This window comes from Oncorhynchus clarkii, chromosome 26, assembly GCF_045791955.1.
Source record: "Oncorhynchus clarkii lewisi isolate Uvic-CL-2024 chromosome 26, UVic_Ocla_1.0, whole genome shotgun sequence".
Taxonomy (NCBI): Eukaryota; Metazoa; Chordata; class Actinopteri; order Salmoniformes; family Salmonidae; genus Oncorhynchus; species Oncorhynchus clarkii.
Window position 1 is genome coordinate 29,170,805 of NC_092172.1, and position 18,127 is coordinate 29,188,931.

Below are 18,127 nucleotides of genomic sequence, written 5' to 3' on the forward strand. Positions count from 1 at the left end.
AGAAAGAGAAAAGCACAAAGCCACAGATTGACATTTGTATTTTTATTGATACACTACTGTAAGAGCCTAAATGCAAGGTATTCCCTTTGAATACATTCAAAAAGCACTGCAGTCTTAAAATACAAAATGGTTTTAAAATACAAAATGTACATGACATGACAATACAAGGTTCCTGTAAACATCAGCTAAAACCTGTATTTCCCTTTTCTTTTACAAAACATATATTTATAGATATATGCACCCAACCGTTAGGAATGACATCCATTTCAAAGTATCAAAAATAGAGTTCTAATGTCAGTCTGTGTTGCTTTTTACCAGTATGTAAAATGGGAACATATTGTTTATCTTTGGTTTTACAGAAGAGGATGGCAGAGAGCGAATGGTTACTGAATTCAATGCTGCTTTTGTTTCTGGACTCATATGCCTCATTCACACTATAGAGCCAAGCTGCGCCAAGCCGAGCTGTACTGGGCTGCCCTGTTTACGCATCTACATAGTGCGGGAACTGTGCTGGAAAGGACCATGTGAAAATGAAACATCCAAGCCAGCACAGTACGGTTCTGATCAGCTCTATACTGTGAATCAGGTAACAGTAACAAGCAGCACCAGAGCCAGCCCTTCCTCTTGTAACTAACGTCCTGCTGTCCAAAATATATATTCTCAAGTAAATTATTAACCCAGAAGAGCATACAGACAACAAACCAGTAATTCATATTTAACACATGAGTTAAGGCCTTCCTATAGTTTAAATAAACAAATAGTGACATTCTTTCCTCACTATTTGAAAAGGTTTTACACATGAAACAAAAGCCACAAGATTATTACAAACAAACCAGTTATTTTGTACTCGATGCCAAATATCACGTCGTCATGATGCTTTCGTCATGGTTTGCATAGTAGCCTAATGCATCTGTGTGCTTGTATTGTACAGAACTGAAATTCATTATAAAAAAAACACTTATCTACAGTTTATTGGGTACAAACGCACACATCCACACTTAATATAATCTACTAAGACGCTTGACCTGTGTCCTTTACAAGGCAGATTCACTGACTGGCCCTCTGGTATGCAGGACTAATAAGTATTGTGCTGATACTCTAGAAGGCTGCGTTTATACAGGCAGCCCAATTCTGATATTTGTTCCACTAATTGGTTCTTTGACCAATCACAGAACTTTTTCAGAGCTGTTCTGATTTGTGAGAAAAATATCAGAATTGGACTACCTGTGTAAACGGAGCCTTGAAGTAACAGAACCAAGCATCCCTGCTGCATCTACAACTATAGGCATCAAGGTTCTTTTTTAATTTAAAAAAAATGTTTTTAAAGGCATCAGGCAGGTTTTTTGTGTATAGCATAATTATTTTCTATTTCTGATTGGACATGATTGACAGTTGTCATTAGCAACATCCTCTCAGAGAAAAAATATACATGCAAGAATATACATATATCATTGTCCAATCACAGAGAACATGTTAAGGCAATAGGAGTTGTTCCTACCCAGACCAATCAACATGTTATATTACAGCATGACTACGTAATGTATGGCATACATACATACATACATCTATCCAGCATTCAGAATCACATTCTGGAAACATCCTTATGATGATGTTGGACTAGAATATGTTGCTTTTCAACACTCAGCTTTGTCATTTTCTTTGGACTTTTTGTTGTTGTAATTCTCAGGCAAACTGAAAATCTTTTTATTATTGCTATCAATATTCCATACATTCGCAGTCTGTATGTCTGTCTCCCCAAGGAGGAAGATTGACAAATACATATATTTGTTAAGGTACCATCCTGAAGACAAAATGATCATTTGTTGTGATTGTCGTGATGTGCAACACACAGGGGGCCTGGAAGAACCAACAACATACAAAAATGAAAGTCGTTTTTTAAAACTAACTTAACCTTGTTCATCAGGGGTGGTGGAGGGGGGGGGGGCTATACATAAATACAGTATATATAAATTACTATATATAAAATACATTTATCAACAGTTTAAATCTGCAGTTTTCAATGTGTTATATTATTTCCAATAGCTGCTTTACCCTCAGAAGGTATGGTTGTTACAAAGTGGAAGGCAGAGTCTCTGGGCCCAGTTTTTAAAAAGTTATCTGATTGGATTTCTGCAATCGGATAAAATTACATGTTAGAATTGGGTTTTTCAAAAGAAAACAAAACTATTCTGATCCTCCAGATTTGGTAATCCAATCTGACCATTAAATCAGGATTAAATGTAGTTTTTGCTGGCCAAAAGTAATGCACTATACAGGGAATAGGGTGCCATTTCAGACACTCTTTAGTTATTGCATGACAGAGCTCAGAGGAACACAGGTCCGTCTTGCTCTGTGGATAATTCAAACACCACCTTTAATTAAACTCCAACGAGTCTACTTACAGTTACAAATATATATATATTTACTTGTCTTAACAGGCTACCTCGGTCTGGAGAAAACCAGTGTTCATCTATCCATCGCATAAAACATATTCATCGAAAGTCAAGCGTCTCCATATCACAAACTCAGAAATCCATCTAATTTCTATAAAAATCAAAGTCATACTCTGCACGAAGAGTCAGCTGTGCAAACAAACAACAAAAGCGTTTACCATCCTATCATTCAAAGCTGCTATTTAACAAGGTTTATAAGGCATTTGTTCAACCTGAAGAGGAGGTGTGGGGAGTCAGGAGGAGAGTAGTATTAATACACAGATACAGTGGCTTCAGAAGGTATTCATACCCTTTGATGTCTTCCACCTTTTGTTGTGGTACAGCCTGAATAGAAAATGTATTATATCTACACAATAACCCATAATGACAGTAAAAACACGTTTTTATAAATGTTTGCTAATTTATTGAAAATAAAATACAGACATCTAATTTACATAAGTATTCACACCCCTGAGTCAATACTTTATAGAAGCACCTTAAGCAGTGATTAAAGCTGTGAGTCTTTCTGGGTAAGCCTCTAAGAGCTTTGCACACCTGGATTGTGCAACAATTAACCTTTTGGTTGTTGATGGTTGTTGGTTGTTGATCATTGGTTGTTGATCATTGCTAGACAACCATTTTCAGGTCTTGCCACAGATTTTCAAGCAGATTTAAGTCAAAACTGTAATTTGGCCACTCAGGAACATCCACTGTCTTCTTGGTAAGCAACTTCAGTGTATATTTGGCCTTGTGTTTTAAGTTATTGTCCTGCTGAAAAGTGAATTCACCTCCCAGTGTCTGGTGGAAAGCAGAATGAACCAGATTTCCATCTAGAATTTTGCCTGTGCTCCATTCTGCTTATTATTTTATTAAAAAAAAATCTCCAGTCCTTATCGATTACAAGCATACACATAACATAATGCAGCCATCATTATGCTTGAAAATATGGAGAGTGGTACTCAGTATTGTGTTGTATTGGATTTGCCCCAAACATAACACTTTGTACTCAGAACAAAAAGTTAATTGCTTTGCCAATTTTTTTTGTAGTATTACTTTAGTACCTTGTTGCAAACAGGATGCATGTTTTGGAATATTTTTATTCTGTACAGGCGTCCTTCTTTTCACTCTGTCAATTAGGTTAGTATTGTAGAATAACTACAATGTTGTTGATTCATCCTGTTTTCTCCTATCATAGCCATTAAACTCTGTAACTGTTTTAAAGTCACCATTGGCCTCATGGTGAAATCCCTAAGCCGTTTCCTTCCTCTCTGGCAACTGAGTTAGGAAGGAGGCCTGTATCTTTGTAGTGCTTGGGTGTATTGATACACCATCTAAAGTATAATTAATAACTTCTCCATGCTCAAAGGGATATGCTCAATGTCTGCTTTTTTTTATACCCATCTACCAATAGGTGCCCTTCTTTGCGAGGCATTGGAAAAACTCCCTGGTCTTTGTGGTTGAATCCATGCAACTTATGTGACTTGTTAAGTTCATTTTTACTCCTGAACCACTCAAGACATTTCAGCTTTTTATTTTTTATGAATTTATAAACAATTCTGAAAACATAAGTCCACTTTGACTTTATCGGGTATTGCGTTTAGGCCAGCGACAAAAACGTCTACATTTAATATATTTGAAATTCATGCTGCACCACAACAAAATGTGGAAAAAGTCAAGGGGTGTGAATACTTTCTGAAGGCACTATATCTACATGGCTGGAAGGTCACTAGAAGTGTGGAATGTTGCATATTACAGATCCCAGTCCAGCACCAGAGAAGAAGAGAAGGGGCTCCCAGGCACCCAGAGACAAAGAAGGACAAGGGTGATGGGGGTGTCGCAGTGGGGCTGCAGTACTACCTCTACACTCCCAGGGGGTGCTGTTGTGACATCACTCAACCAACCGGGGTGTTTGTACCGTCGAGGTCTATGCTGGTGAGAAAATCATGAGTACAGTATTCAACCCTTCTTTATTCCTACTAAGGGGTCCTATTTTTCCTCACTGAGCACTACACTGTTAGGGGCACCATTGTGACTTGAGAGGGTATATTTCATACTCCATCCAGACAACCTGAGCAGAGTTTTGCTGCATAGAAACCGTTTAGGAGGTGATCACTCTCTAAACCAGTGATCACCTCTGGGGATCTGAACCCAGGCCTGAGAACTAATGCTAAAAATGAACCCGAAGTCAACTGAACAGAGAACATGTTCCTCGTCTTTCTGCCACTCACTGACCCCAATAATCCTACAGTTTGTCACCACCCTCCTGTTTATAATCTGATGTATACAGTGGGGCAAAAAAGTATTTAGTCAGCCACCAATTGTGCAAGTTCTCCCACTTAAAAAGATGAGAGGCCTGTAATTTTCATCATAGGTACACTTCAACTATGACAGACAAAATTAGAAAAAAAATCCGGAAAATCACATTGTAGGATTTTTTATGAATTTATTTGCAAATTATGGTGAAAAATAAGTATTTGGTCAATAACAAAAGTTTATCTCAATACTTTGTTATATACCCTTTGTTGGCAATGACAGAGGTCAAACGTTTTCTGTAAGTCTTCACAAGGTTTTCACACACTGTTGCTGGTATTTTGGCCCATTCCTCCATGCAGATCTCCTCTAGAGCAGTGATGTTTTGGGGCTGTTGCTGGGCAACACAGACTTTCAACTCCCTCCAAAGATTTTCTATGGTGTTGAGATCTGGAGACTGGCTAGGCCACTCCAGGACCTTGAAATGCTTCTTACGAAGCCACTCCTTCGTTGCCCGGGCGGTGTGTTTGGGATCATTGTCATGCTGAAAGACCCAGCCACGTTTTATCTTCAATGCCCTTGCTGATGGAAGGAGATTTTCACTCAAAATGTCATGATACATGGCCCAATTCATTCTTTCCTTTACACGGATCAGTCGTCCTGGTCCCTTTGCAGAAAAACAGCCCCAAAGCATGATGTTTCCACCCCCATGCTTCACAGTAGGTATGGTGTTCTTTGGATGCAACTCAGCATTATTTTTCCTCCAAACACGACGAGTTGAGTTTTTACCAAAAAATTATATTTTGGTTTCATCTGACCATATGACATTCTCCCAATCTTCTTCTGGATCATCCAAATGCTCTCTAGCAAACTTCAGACGGGCCTGGACATGTACTGGCTTAAGCAGGGGGACACGTCTGGCACTGCAGGATTTGAGTCCCTGGCGGCGTAGTGTGTTACTGATGGTAGGCTTTGTTACTTTGGTCCCAGCTGTCTGCAGGTCATTCACTAGGTCCCCCCGTGTGGTTCTGGGATTTTTGCTTACCGTTCTTGTGATCATTTTGACCCCACGGGGTGAGATCTTGCGTGGAGCCCCAGATCGAGGGAGATTTTCAGTGGTCTTATATGTCTTCCATTTCCTAATAATTGCTCCCACAGTTGATTTCTTCAAACCAAGCTGCTTACCTATTGCAGATTCAGTCTTCCCAGCCTGGTGCAGGTCTACAATTTTGTTTCTGGTGTCCTTTGACAGCTCTTTGGTCTTGGCCATAGTAGAGTTTGGAGTGTGACTGTTTGAGGTTGTGGACAGGTGTCTTTTATACTGATAACAAGTTCAAACAGGTGCCATTAATACAGGTAACGAGTGGAGGACAGAGGAGCCTCTTAAAGAAGAAGTTACAAGTCTGTGAGAGCCAGAAATCTTGCTTGCTTGTAGGTGACCAAATACTTATTTTCCACCATAATTTTCAAATAAATTCATTAAAAATCCTACAATGTGATTTTCTGGATTTTTTTTCTCATTTTGTCTGTCATAGTTGAAGTGTACCTACGATGAAAATTACAGGCCTCTCTCATCTTTTTAAGTGGGGGAACTTGCACATTTGGTGGCTGACTAAATACTTTTTTGCCCCACTGTACATGTGTAGGTGGGTGAATCTGAGCTCTTTTGCTGTCATGTGGGTATATGAAAGGTTTGTTCATGTGTGTCTGGAGGGTCTTTTTGTGGACTGGTAGGGCCATGAAGTGTAAAGGGGAATCTCAGCCCAGTCTGTCCTGCCTAGAGGCAGGTAAAGTCCTGTGGTGGAGGTGGTGGTGTTGGGGCTGGTGAAGACACTGCTATGCCCAGCTGGGTGTGTGGATGCCTGGCCACGGACAGCGCTACGACTGGGCACCGCCACCAGGGGACTGGGACATGTCTCTGCCGATGATCTCATTCACTGGAAACACAAAGAGAGAGGATACAGGTTCACTACAGCTGAAAAACACAGTCCAGAGGGTTTATTATTATAGGCTACTAAACCTTAGCAAGGCTTTCTTCAACTTCAATTGACCCAAAGTTTTTGAGGCCACATTGATTGTCATATATTATCAAGAAATCAAATCTAAATTGTGTTCCTGAATGCATTCGGACTGTGAGAAAATACAAATGTTTACCAGCAGAGGGTGATGTTGCCCTGCTCACTTACTGACTTCTCTGAACACAGAAAAGTTCAGCTTCAGCATATCACAGTGGAGAGATAGAGGGAAAAACTCATACATACACTGGCAAGACCCAGAGGTTCAACTCACAGCTTTGGAATGACAAAACCACCGTCAACAACCAGAAAGCGAGGAGAAACTATTCCATTCACTGCCGTGTGTCATTACCGTCAGACATGACCTTTGACAGCGTCCAAGATATTTAGTCTTTACCACCACAACATGTCGACTCCTATAAATATCATCCTCCATTTATTGAATGGCCTAGCGAGCACCATTTCTCTATTGCGTTTCTTCATTTCTTCCACCTCTTAATGGAGCTTGAGTACATTTCCTCTGGCCTATTATTGTGGGTTTGCGAGCGTAGTAAATGGGCCTGTATAAAACTAATCCATTGTTACAACACATGTTGTCGACCCCAGAGAGGCACTCAAGCACAGTGCTGCAGGTAATTACTCTGCCAGGCAGAGCTAGCTAGGCCTAATATTAAATAAATCAGTTATTTTCTCTCTCGCTCTCTGGCGGTGGGGCATGTTGGAGATGCCTCCAACAGAGGCCTGACTGTTACAGTGGTGCCAAATCTGTTTTCAGCTCACACCGGGTCCAGCGTGGCTCAGCGGGAGGACCAGCGGGGAGCCTGTAAAAACCACAGCCGTAAATTAAATCAACTTCTAACCCCCATATCACGCTAACTGAAGCTGCATCTGGTTAACTACAGTACCTATGGAACAAAAAGGAGGGTGAGAAAGAGAGAGGGAGAAAGAGAAGAACTAGAAGAGAGAGGGGAGTAGAGAAAAGAGAGAAAGAGGAGAGAGAGAGTGAAAGGAGAGGATACGTAGCCTGGTTTGGTATTTGTGGAAAAGTGAAGATATTTTCCACACAGCAGCGACTGGTAGCTTTGCATTCGTGGCGGCATTCATACACCGTTCATTTCCTGATGTGGCACATAGGTGTCAAAAGTCATGGCAGGTCAAAGAGACAGAGGGCAAAGAGAGGAGAGGGTTTGACTATCTGGTTTAGAGCGAGGAGATGGTGAGTGAGTCCTCTGAGCTCTGACAGTTTGACACACATTAAGACAGATAGACACGCAGGTATTCAGCCAGACCTGTCCATACACCACAGCAACAGTACCAGCCCTGCTGCTTGGGGATTCCTCTTCTCTTACCTACAACTGGCCACTTGTTGTGCAACTGTCTGTTGTGAAATCATACATTTAATGGCCCACTGTGTCTGATGGACAAGTCAACATCTGCTTTATATGTGTCATATTATATATGGGTATTTATATATGTGGTATATTATTGGTAGATGGAGTGAGAGGAAAATTAACAGTCAAATCATGTGTAGATTAAATTCAGAGTATTATCGAGATATTAGGGAGTCCGTTCAAATTAATTCATCTTAAGATCTTCCCTTTATATTTCTTAACCACATTTTGCTGTGTATGGGGTTAAATAATAATTTATTAATTAACACAAATCAAGAATGATACTTTTTCATCAATTTAATTAAAAGCCTTGATATTCTGTATTCCAGTTGTTACCCCCATCCCTAAAATTCATCAGCTATATATCAACTGTTACCCCCATCCCTAAGAATCATCAGCTATATATCAATTGTTACCCCCATCCCTAAGAATCATCAGCTACAGTGCCTTGCGAAAGTATTCGGCCCCCTTGAACTTTGCGACCTTTTGCCACATTTCAGGCTTCAAACATAAAGATATAAAACTGTATTTTTTGTGAAGAATCAACAACAAGTGGGACACAATCATGAAGTGGAACGACATTTATTGGCTATTTCAAACTTTTTTAACAAATCAAAAACTGAAAAATTGGGCGACCCCTTAAGTTAATACTTTGTAGCGCCACCTTTTGCTGCGATTACAGCTGTAAGTCGCTTGGGGTATGTCTCTATCAGTTTTGCACATCGAGAGACCTACATTTTTTCCCATTCCTCCTTGCAAAACAACTCGAGCTCAGTGAGGTTGGATGGAGAGCATTTGTGAACAGCAGTTTTCAGTTCTTTCCACAGATTCTCGGTTGGATTCAGGTCTGGACTTTGACTTGGCCATTCTAACACCTGGATATGTTTATTTTTGAACCATTCCATTGTAGATTTTGCTTTATGTTTTGGATCATTGTCTTGTTGGAAGACAAATCTCCATCCAAGTCTCAGGTCTTTTGCAGACTCCATCAGGTTTTCTTCCAGAATGGTCCTGTATTTGGCTCCATCCATCTTCCCATCAATTTTAACCATCTTCCCTGTCCCTGCTGAAGAAAAGCAGGCCCAAACCATGATGCTGCCACCACCATGTTTGACAGTGGGGATGGTGTGTTCAGGGTGATGAGCTGTGTTGCTTTTACGCCAAACATAACGTTTTGCATTGTTGCCAAAAAGTTAAATTTTGGTTTCATCTGACCAGAGCACCTTCTTCCACATGTTTGGTGTGTCTCCCAGGTGGCTTGTGGCAAACTTTAAACAACACTTTTTATGGATATCTTTAAGAAATGGCTTTCTTCTTGCCACTCTTCCATAAAGGCCAGATTTGTGCAATATACGACTGATTGTTGTCCTATGGACAAAGTCTCCCACCTCAGCTGTAGATCTCTGCAGTTCATCCAGAGTGATCATGGGCCTCTTGGCTGCATCTCTGATCAGTCTTCTCCTTGTATGAGCTGAAAGTTTAGAGGGACGGCCAGGTCTTGGTAGATTTGCAGTGGTCTGATACTCCTTCCATTTCAATATTATCGCTTGCACAGTGCTCCTTTGGATGTTTAAAGTATGGGAAATCTTTTTGTATCCAAATCTGGCTTTAAACTTCTTCACAACAGTATCTCGGACCTGCCTGGTGTGTTCCTTGTTCTTCATGATGCTCTCTGCGCTTTTAACGGACCTCTGAGACTATCACAGTGCAGGTGCATTTATACGGAGACTTGATTACACACAGGTGGATTGTATTTATCATCATTAGTCATTTAGGTCAACATTGGATCATTCAGAGATCCTCACTGAACTTCTGGAGAGAGTTTGCTGCACTGAAAGTAAAGGGGCTGAATAATTTTGCACGCCCAATTTTTCATTTTTGATTTGTTAAAAAAGTTTGAAATATCCAATAAATGTCGTTCCACTTCATGATTGTGTCCCACTTGTTGTTGATTCTTCACAAAAAATACAGTTTTATATCTTTATGTTTGAAGCCTGAAATGTGGCAAAAGGTTGCAAAGTTCAAGGGGGCCGAATACTTTCGCAAGGCACTGTATATATCAACTGTTACCCCCATCCCTAAGAATCATCAGCTATATATCAACTGTTACCCCCATCCCTAAGAATCATCAGCTATATATCAACTGTTACCCCCATCTCTAAGAATCATCAGCTATATATCAACTGTTACCCCCATCCCTAAGAATCATCAGCTATATATCAACTGTTACCCCCATCCCTAAGAATCATCAGCTATATATCAACTGTTACCCCCATCCCTAAGAATCATCAGCTATATATCTGAATACAATTACAACGTCTCAAAGTCATTGCACTCCTGTTAAACTGGTACATTCTCAAAAATCCCATCGAATAAATTTGTCTCAGAAAAAGTAATACAACTATTTCAAACATAATTTTACAGTATCGACAATGAATACTGTAGCGTCAACTGTACTTGCTAGTTGACTACCATTAAAAAAAGCAGTGAAAACGTATTGGTGGTTCCATGATAGAAATAGAGGTGTTTATTTGTATTTGTTTGTGTGATCTATGAGCTGCTACTACTGCTGATGTGACAGAGGGAGGGGCAGGCCTTTGTGCTTGGCTGGCTAGCCACTGTCTCTATCCTGTTGGCGTGGGCGGATGGTTCTTCCTCTCCCATCACACACGGCTATCTATCTTCACACATAGACTGTATTTGTCGGTTAACTGCGACAGACAGCTTTACATAAAACATCAGTCTACAACAATGTATCCACGTTCTAATCACAGCACACGAGCTGAAATGTTCAACTAAAAATGAACCATTATTGTATGTGTTTAATGTAAGTCTCAAGCACAATGTCTATCTGCAGTTGTGTGTCTGTTTAGAAAACTTTCCACAGAACACACACAGAACACACAAAACGATGCAAACTTTCACACGGGCATTAGATATCCTATTAATCGACTACTGGTAAGGTTTCAAAATGTGCTCTAACAAGACTGACAGTTATATAAAATATTATCAACTAGGTCTATAATCTGATGTAGATCTGGGAAAAATCTTTCAAATTGTGCTTGACTTCAGTAGTTTCATACCTGAACCAATGTCTCAGATTGACTTGTTTTTATGACTGCATCAGAAACGTGATGATTTAGCCCAGCTTACTACAGAGAACCCTGGGTCTCCCTTCCCTTTGGAAGGGAGATCCTCTTTATATGACTAGGAGGGGGGGGGGGGGGGGTCCCTATTAAGCCAGGGAACTGCTCCTCATACAGTGAACTGTCATTTCGCTTCTAAGGTATAGCTCTCTGGTCCTAGGGCTAATCTACTTTACTGGATGTGTGACTAAACCAGCCCATGAACATGACTTCCCTCCCCATCAGACCAGTGTCACCTCTCAGACAGTACTGTAGTGGGGAACGAACCCTTCAATCACTGTGACTTAGGCTAATTACAGTCAAAGACAGAGAGTCCCTCCTCGATCAAAGTCCATCAGTGTACTGATTGGTGGTAAAGCTAGGTTTTCAGTGTGTGTCATGTCATTATCTCAAAGGGGAAACTCACATGAATCACTTTACCTAACCCAGACATAGGGGAGAAACAGACTGCCCTTATTAAATCTACATAGTGTGTCCTTTCTGACCCCAATTCTTTTCTTTGTTTCGAATCACACAGTGATCTTTAACGTCATGTCTAGATGTATACATTTCATGTCTAAAAGGGATCTGCTAAAATAATCTCTGCAATGAGAAACAGAAGTGAAACAGTCAAACAGATGTGGATTTTCTATGATAAACAAGTCATCAGTTAGGATGGAAAACAGGTAATCACCCTGGTTCCCGTCTGACAGATTGAAAAAAACGTTCCCTGACAGACAAACACTGAAGTGTGAAGCAGAAAAGGGCATGTAGGGCGCTCCAACAGAGAACCAGATTCAGAAAATAACAAGAAGACTGAGTGATTGTTCTCTCCACTCTACCAAATGAAGAAAACATGTGACGATGGATAACACTTGTGCAAGGCACGGGACAGGCAAGCCAAGATTCAGTTGGTCAAAAGGAAGACTTGCAATGACATGCACACATCTTCTGAGAGCCTCGGGTAGAAGAGAAAACATCAGGCGTTCAAGTCAAATGGACAAGTCCACTTAATGATCATATTTCATTGGAAATATATGGTCAGTTTCAGTAACAGAAACTAGACGACTAAAAACATTCCAGGGTTGCTAGGCTAACATCTCTTTTTTTTGTTTAACTGTAGCTCTGTAGTCTATTACTCTAGTCTGACACACTGCCAGAGAGACAGATCACAGTAACAGTAGAGCTCCAGTCAGAACACTATAGCCTCATTAGAACACTGCTGCAGTTTTAACAAAGTCACTCATCTCTGTGAATCATCTGTGGATTTCCCATTTGTAAGTGATTCACAACACACATGTCTTTTGATCCGGCCCCTATAATGTCTGCTCACAGGAAGCCATCAGATGACCACAAGAGTGAGTTACAAGGTGAAAGCCAACAGGATTGAAGCCAGAATGGCCATCCTAAAATGTTGGAATGGAAGCCAATAGGATCCGGAATGGCCAACCAGAAGATTCATCTAAACTTCTACCACAATAGACCATGACCTTAGGATGTGCAGTAGGGATCAGATAATGACACATTCTATGTGTCTGCTGCATTTCACAGTGACTAAACACTTAATTGCACTTAATGGCATTTTAAGAGATTTGTCCGGACTGGAGGCTAGTTTAGTGAGTTAGAAGAATTCCTGCATCCACATAACTAGAATGGCGGATAACTGCAGTAACCTGACTGCCATGTGTTATGGTGTGTGTGTGTGTGTGTGTGTGTGTGTGTGTGTGTGTGTGTGACTCAACAGTTCTCCGAGACACTTGACATATACACTCCCCTTACAGCAGCTGTCACACAAAGCACACTACAGGGTTTTATAGGGATATCAACTATAACAGTGGCTCTCTGTTAGGAAACACAAATCAACAATGACATCTAAAATTGACAAGCTAACCGATAACACAACCCACGAGCTGGTACAAGAGGCCATTTGCATACAAACAAGACAATATTATATTCAAAACATTGATATGGGACTCTGTAAACAAATACAAGGTTTCTCTTTCTGTTTTCCTGGCTGAAGGTCAATGTTAAGTTCCAACATTACCAAGGATCTCCGGCCTGCCCGGGCACTCCGTCTGCCTGCCGCTGGCCAACATCTTGACGGAGAAACACACTGAAAAGCACGCACACACAGACACGCACACACAGACACGCACACACAGACACGCACACACAGACACGCACACACAGACACGCAAACACAGACACGCACACACAGACACGCACACAGAGAGAGAGAGAGAAAGGCACACTGGCAGGACCTGAACCCCAGAGCCCAGAACCCAGTGCTGGTGCTACACTGCCAATTACATTCCTAAGTCTTTAATTGTATGGAAAGACGACAAACAAAGCCGGTTTCCACTTGTTCCAGGGCCGGTGGTGTGTGTTTGTGATTGTGTTTAACTAGCTGAGTTTGGTTAGGTCCAGGCCTGATGCATTTTCCTACCACTGTAGTTTTTTCCTCACATGAATAGAGAGTTGTGTTATTTATCTGCCATGCTCGGTTAGAAGTTAGAAGCAGCCACTGGCTGGGCTGGGACTTGGACCAAGCCACAAAGCCACCAAACCACAGAGTACCAGAGGAGAGTTTCCACTGTTGGGGACAACTCAGGACTCTGGAGACTGAGGCCTGCTTGACCCAAACTGACCAGCAGTATGGTGCCAGGGTTCTGTGACTTCCGTCTAGTGGTAGTGCAACCTGTAGACTAGAGGTTGGTTCCCTGGGTCTGTAGTAGTAGAGACGGACAGGGCCTACCTCATGGAGGGGATTGGAGTCTGGTGAAAGCTATGTTTCAGGAGCCTTAGTAGCAGACCCAGATTAGCCCATGTTTTAAATGTAGATGTGTGTGTGTTGTTGGCTATGCTGTGTCAACAGGGACCGTGCACATGCTCTGGGAGCGGCATTGCTCGTGTATTTGTATATAGAGTTGTGCCTGAGAAAACTGCCTAAAGTATGTGATTAACTACTGTGTGCACAGTGTTTACAATGTGTGGCGCCATACTCATAGTACTGACGTGGATATGGCTGTTTTTGGTGGGTGCATTTACTGTGTGTACTATGTGCCTGTGTCTCTCTGTGTGTGTGTGTGTGTGTGTGTGTGTGTGTGTGTGTGTGTGTGTGTGTGTGTGTGTACACTATGACAGCGCTAGAAATAAGTGTGTGTGCCTGCTCTATGTCGATGTCTCTCACAAGAAGAGCGGGAGCAGCAGGCCCGGCCTATTATTAACCCAGAATGCCGTGCTCACGGCGAGAGGCAGCTGTAGCCCGAGCAGGAGAGCAAACAAAAGATGCAGGCACGCCGTGTCACACACACACAGCCTCGGCTACCCCCCCGCCCATCTGCACTGTGTATGTGTGTTGTCTGTGCAAACACAGGGCCAGCTGATTAATTAGATGAACACACGGGTCGGCACCACAAGTGGTTCAGTCTGTCACCATGACGGCCGTAATCACCCTCACAGGAGGGTTCACTCACATTCACACGAGAGGAAGGGGGAGAGCAAGGTTGCACACACGTGCTGTAGGCACGCTATACACTCTACTGTACAATTACTGTCCCTTAATAGTGCACTCACATTAACACTGTTAATGGACACTAAACCAAATATAGACTACTGTACCTACCAATAAAGAAGCAGAGGTCCTGTACACAGCAGTTTCCTTTCAGCTGCTAGCTCTAGCAGAAGAACTGCCTCCTCCTGCCTCTTACTGATAAATACATACTCTTTGTTATAAACCTTTATTGGAGATGAGAATTCATCTAGGAGGAGTATGAGAAGTGGGGATGCATTTTTGGGTGCATACTGCCAGTTGAGTGGGATCCTCAACTCGTCTGTCCATCTGTCAGTAAGTCTGTGCCACTCCTGACCCCCCCACACCCACAGTAGACCTACTGCACGCACACACACACGTACGTACGTACGTACGCACACACACACACACCCTCTACATGGCCCCTGCGTGGCGTACGTCACCAGTCACCAAGGCCATCTGTTAGCTCACCATAGCAGTTTTACACTGTGACATGGTGGTACACACACACAGACTTGTGCTGACACAAGTCTATGCAGGCAATACTACAGTGATACTCAGGGGCGCAACTTTGGTTTTAGAAGTGGGGGGGGAACTAATATTATATATTTTTTTTAAATAGTAGGATAAACACTCCAAACAGCCTACCCGACCGCTCGGAGGCGTCCGCATGGTCCTAAAGCACACAGTTGCCTTGTTTTGTATCACATTCCAATGATAAAACTGGGGGGACAACAATGCAATTCCCCAAGTGAAAGTTGCACCCCTGGTGATACTACTGTATACTGAAATCCTACCAGGGAATGACTATCATATCAAAATGTACATATCAGCACTGACTGACATGTAACTAACTGACCCTGTTCTTAGTTAGACTACTAGAACTCAGACAGATAGACAGACATTAACAGAAAGACACACAGACAGTCTAGTAGACCAGAGTTCAAACACTTTCAAAGACATTTAGATGGAAGTATTTAGATATTTCTTTATTTGAAAAGAAAAGTAGTTGAATATTGGAATGTATTTAGAAATACACTTGAAAGTATTTGAAAACACTCAAATACACTGACTCAAATACACTCCCATGCATTTAACCCAGTTATTTTAATATAGTATTTGAAATAAGGATTTGAAAATACGGTCAGACTTGATTTGGATAGTCCGGATTTTTGCTCTGTAGATGCTCTACAGATGGTCATACTATCAACAAACTATCTGTTGATAAACAACTGCTTGCTAAGGTTAGGGTTGGGTTAAGAATAAGGTTAGGGTAAGGATTAAGTTTAGGGTTAAAGTTAGAGCTAGGGTTAATAGATAGTTAGTTGAAATGTTACTGATAGTCTGTAGAGCATCTACATATGGACTATCCAAATAAAGTGTTACCGAAAATACTTCCAATAGAAGTAGTTAATTAGGCCACATTATTTGAAAATAGTCAAATACACCAACAACAACAAAATAAATAACAAATAATTAAATACACATGAACCCTGGTCTGCTCTGTGGTATATTTCATGTGCTGCTCTGACCTCCTAAAAACTCAGTCCTTCCATTGCTGCACTGCGCTGCTCAGTCATTCACTGCTTCATGATGTCCTACAGAGCCAGTGTGTGTGTGTGTGTGCGTGTGTGTGTTTTGTGTGAATGTTTGTTTGTGCGTCCTACAGAGCCTGCATGGCACAGAAGCTATTTCTAGGCCTCGCTCAGACAGGGACTTACTAATCCCAGGGTGAACCTGTCAGTCTTTTCAGTCAACAACTTTTATCACACTTTTCTTCTTGGTATGTACAGGTAACTGACAAAATAAAGGAAACACTTGAGTAAATGAGGGCCACAAAGCAAGTGCTTCCACACTGGTGTGGAATTAACATCCCATCATCATGCTTAGGGTCATATATAAAAATGCTGGGCAGGCCCAGTTGCCCATTATTTTGGCTACCATGGCTAGAAGAGATCTCAGTGAGTTGGGTAGGAGGGGGCTTCGTTGACCAAGACTGCACAACTTGCTGATGTTTCACAATATGCCATGGCCGTGTCAGTCACCAGATCTCAACCCAATTGAACACTTATGAGAGATTCTGGAACATTTTTCCCCCACCATCAACAAATTTCTCATGGAAAAATGGTGTTGCATCCCTCCAATAGAGTTCCAGACACTTGTAGAATCTATGCCAAAGTGCATTGAAGCTGTTCTGTCTCGTGGTGTTTCCTTTATTTTGGCAGTTACCTGTAGCTACACCGTCTGAGGGAAATTGACTGAGGCAGCCAGACTTTTACTTGCACAATGTGTGTGTGAATGTGTGTTGGAGAGTGTGAGAGAGAAATAGAGAGTGAGTAATTAAGGATATACTGATTATGATTATGCGTGCGTACACACAACTGTGTGACTAAGTCTGAGTGTGTGTAGGCATACACATGTAGTGTATTATGCAGCTGGTGAACTTGTGTCTGATGGCCTTTCATACATGACTTATTGATAATGGACCGTGTAATTAGCCTGGCCCTTGCTAGCACACAATACAGCACTTCCTGATGCACACACACTTTCTGTCACAGCCACTCCAGGCTGTTTATTAACTATGGGCCATTTGACTGCTGTTTATTTGAATACGTGACTGAGCGGGACCAGTATGCAGAGAAGCAGAAGTGGCTGTGCATGGCAGATTAGAAACTAAATGGGGAATGGTGGTTTCTCAAACGGCTTGTGCCGAGTTAGGATTTGTAGTGTTCTTGAAGTGAAGAGGCACTGTTAATGAGTTAGTCTCATCATTCTCCAGTCAGTTTGTTATACCACCGTAAATAGAGGTACATTAGTCCTCTTCAGAATGGAAAGGGCCTTCCACACACAGTAATTAGAGCGGCTGTGGTCTCTGTGGTATAAAACCCAAAGAATTAATCTCCTTACTGGTGTGTGTGTGTGTGTGTGTGTGTGTGTGTGTGTGTGTGTGTGTGTGTCAGATAGGGATGAGCTATTTGTGACGAGGTCAATAGTGCGAGAGTCATTAGTCTATTGTGCTGCTATGATGTCCAATCCTCCTGTCAGGACCACTCAATAACAACCCTATTGTGTACAAAACCCAACTGACGGTTTAAGTGCTGTATTTATGAAATACAAATCACTACAACGAGACATAATTTCACCCAGGAGAATTCAGTAACTGGTGGAAGGTATCTTTTTCCACAGTGTTATAAAACAGAAGCATTTTTGTAAAACACGTGTTAGCTGGATGCTATGCAACAATGTAATGTAATGCAACTTTTTTTTAATTCTAAAGGATAATAAAATAATGAAAATGTAAGGGCTTTTAAATTCTCTCTAATCAAGAGAGAATGAGACACAGATAGAGTGTAGTGAGTACAGACACAGAGAGAGTGTAGTG

At 41.6% G+C, this 18,127-nt stretch overlaps 1 protein-coding gene across 2 annotated transcripts in view; it reads right to left on the reverse strand.

Moving 5' to 3' along the window:
* Positions 1–27: 27 nt before the first annotated feature.
* Positions 28–18,127, reverse strand: part of LOC139384375 (nuclear factor of activated T-cells, cytoplasmic 3-like) — a 94,438-nt gene continuing 76,338 nt past the window's right edge. For both annotated transcript variants that reach the window (XM_071129113.1, XM_071129112.1), the window contains exon 10: positions 28–6,619. In XM_071129113.1, the coding sequence (XP_070985214.1) occupies positions 6,561–6,619 (59 nt within the window). In that variant the 3' untranslated portion in view covers positions 28–6,560. The remainder of the gene's footprint in view (positions 6,620–18,127) is intronic.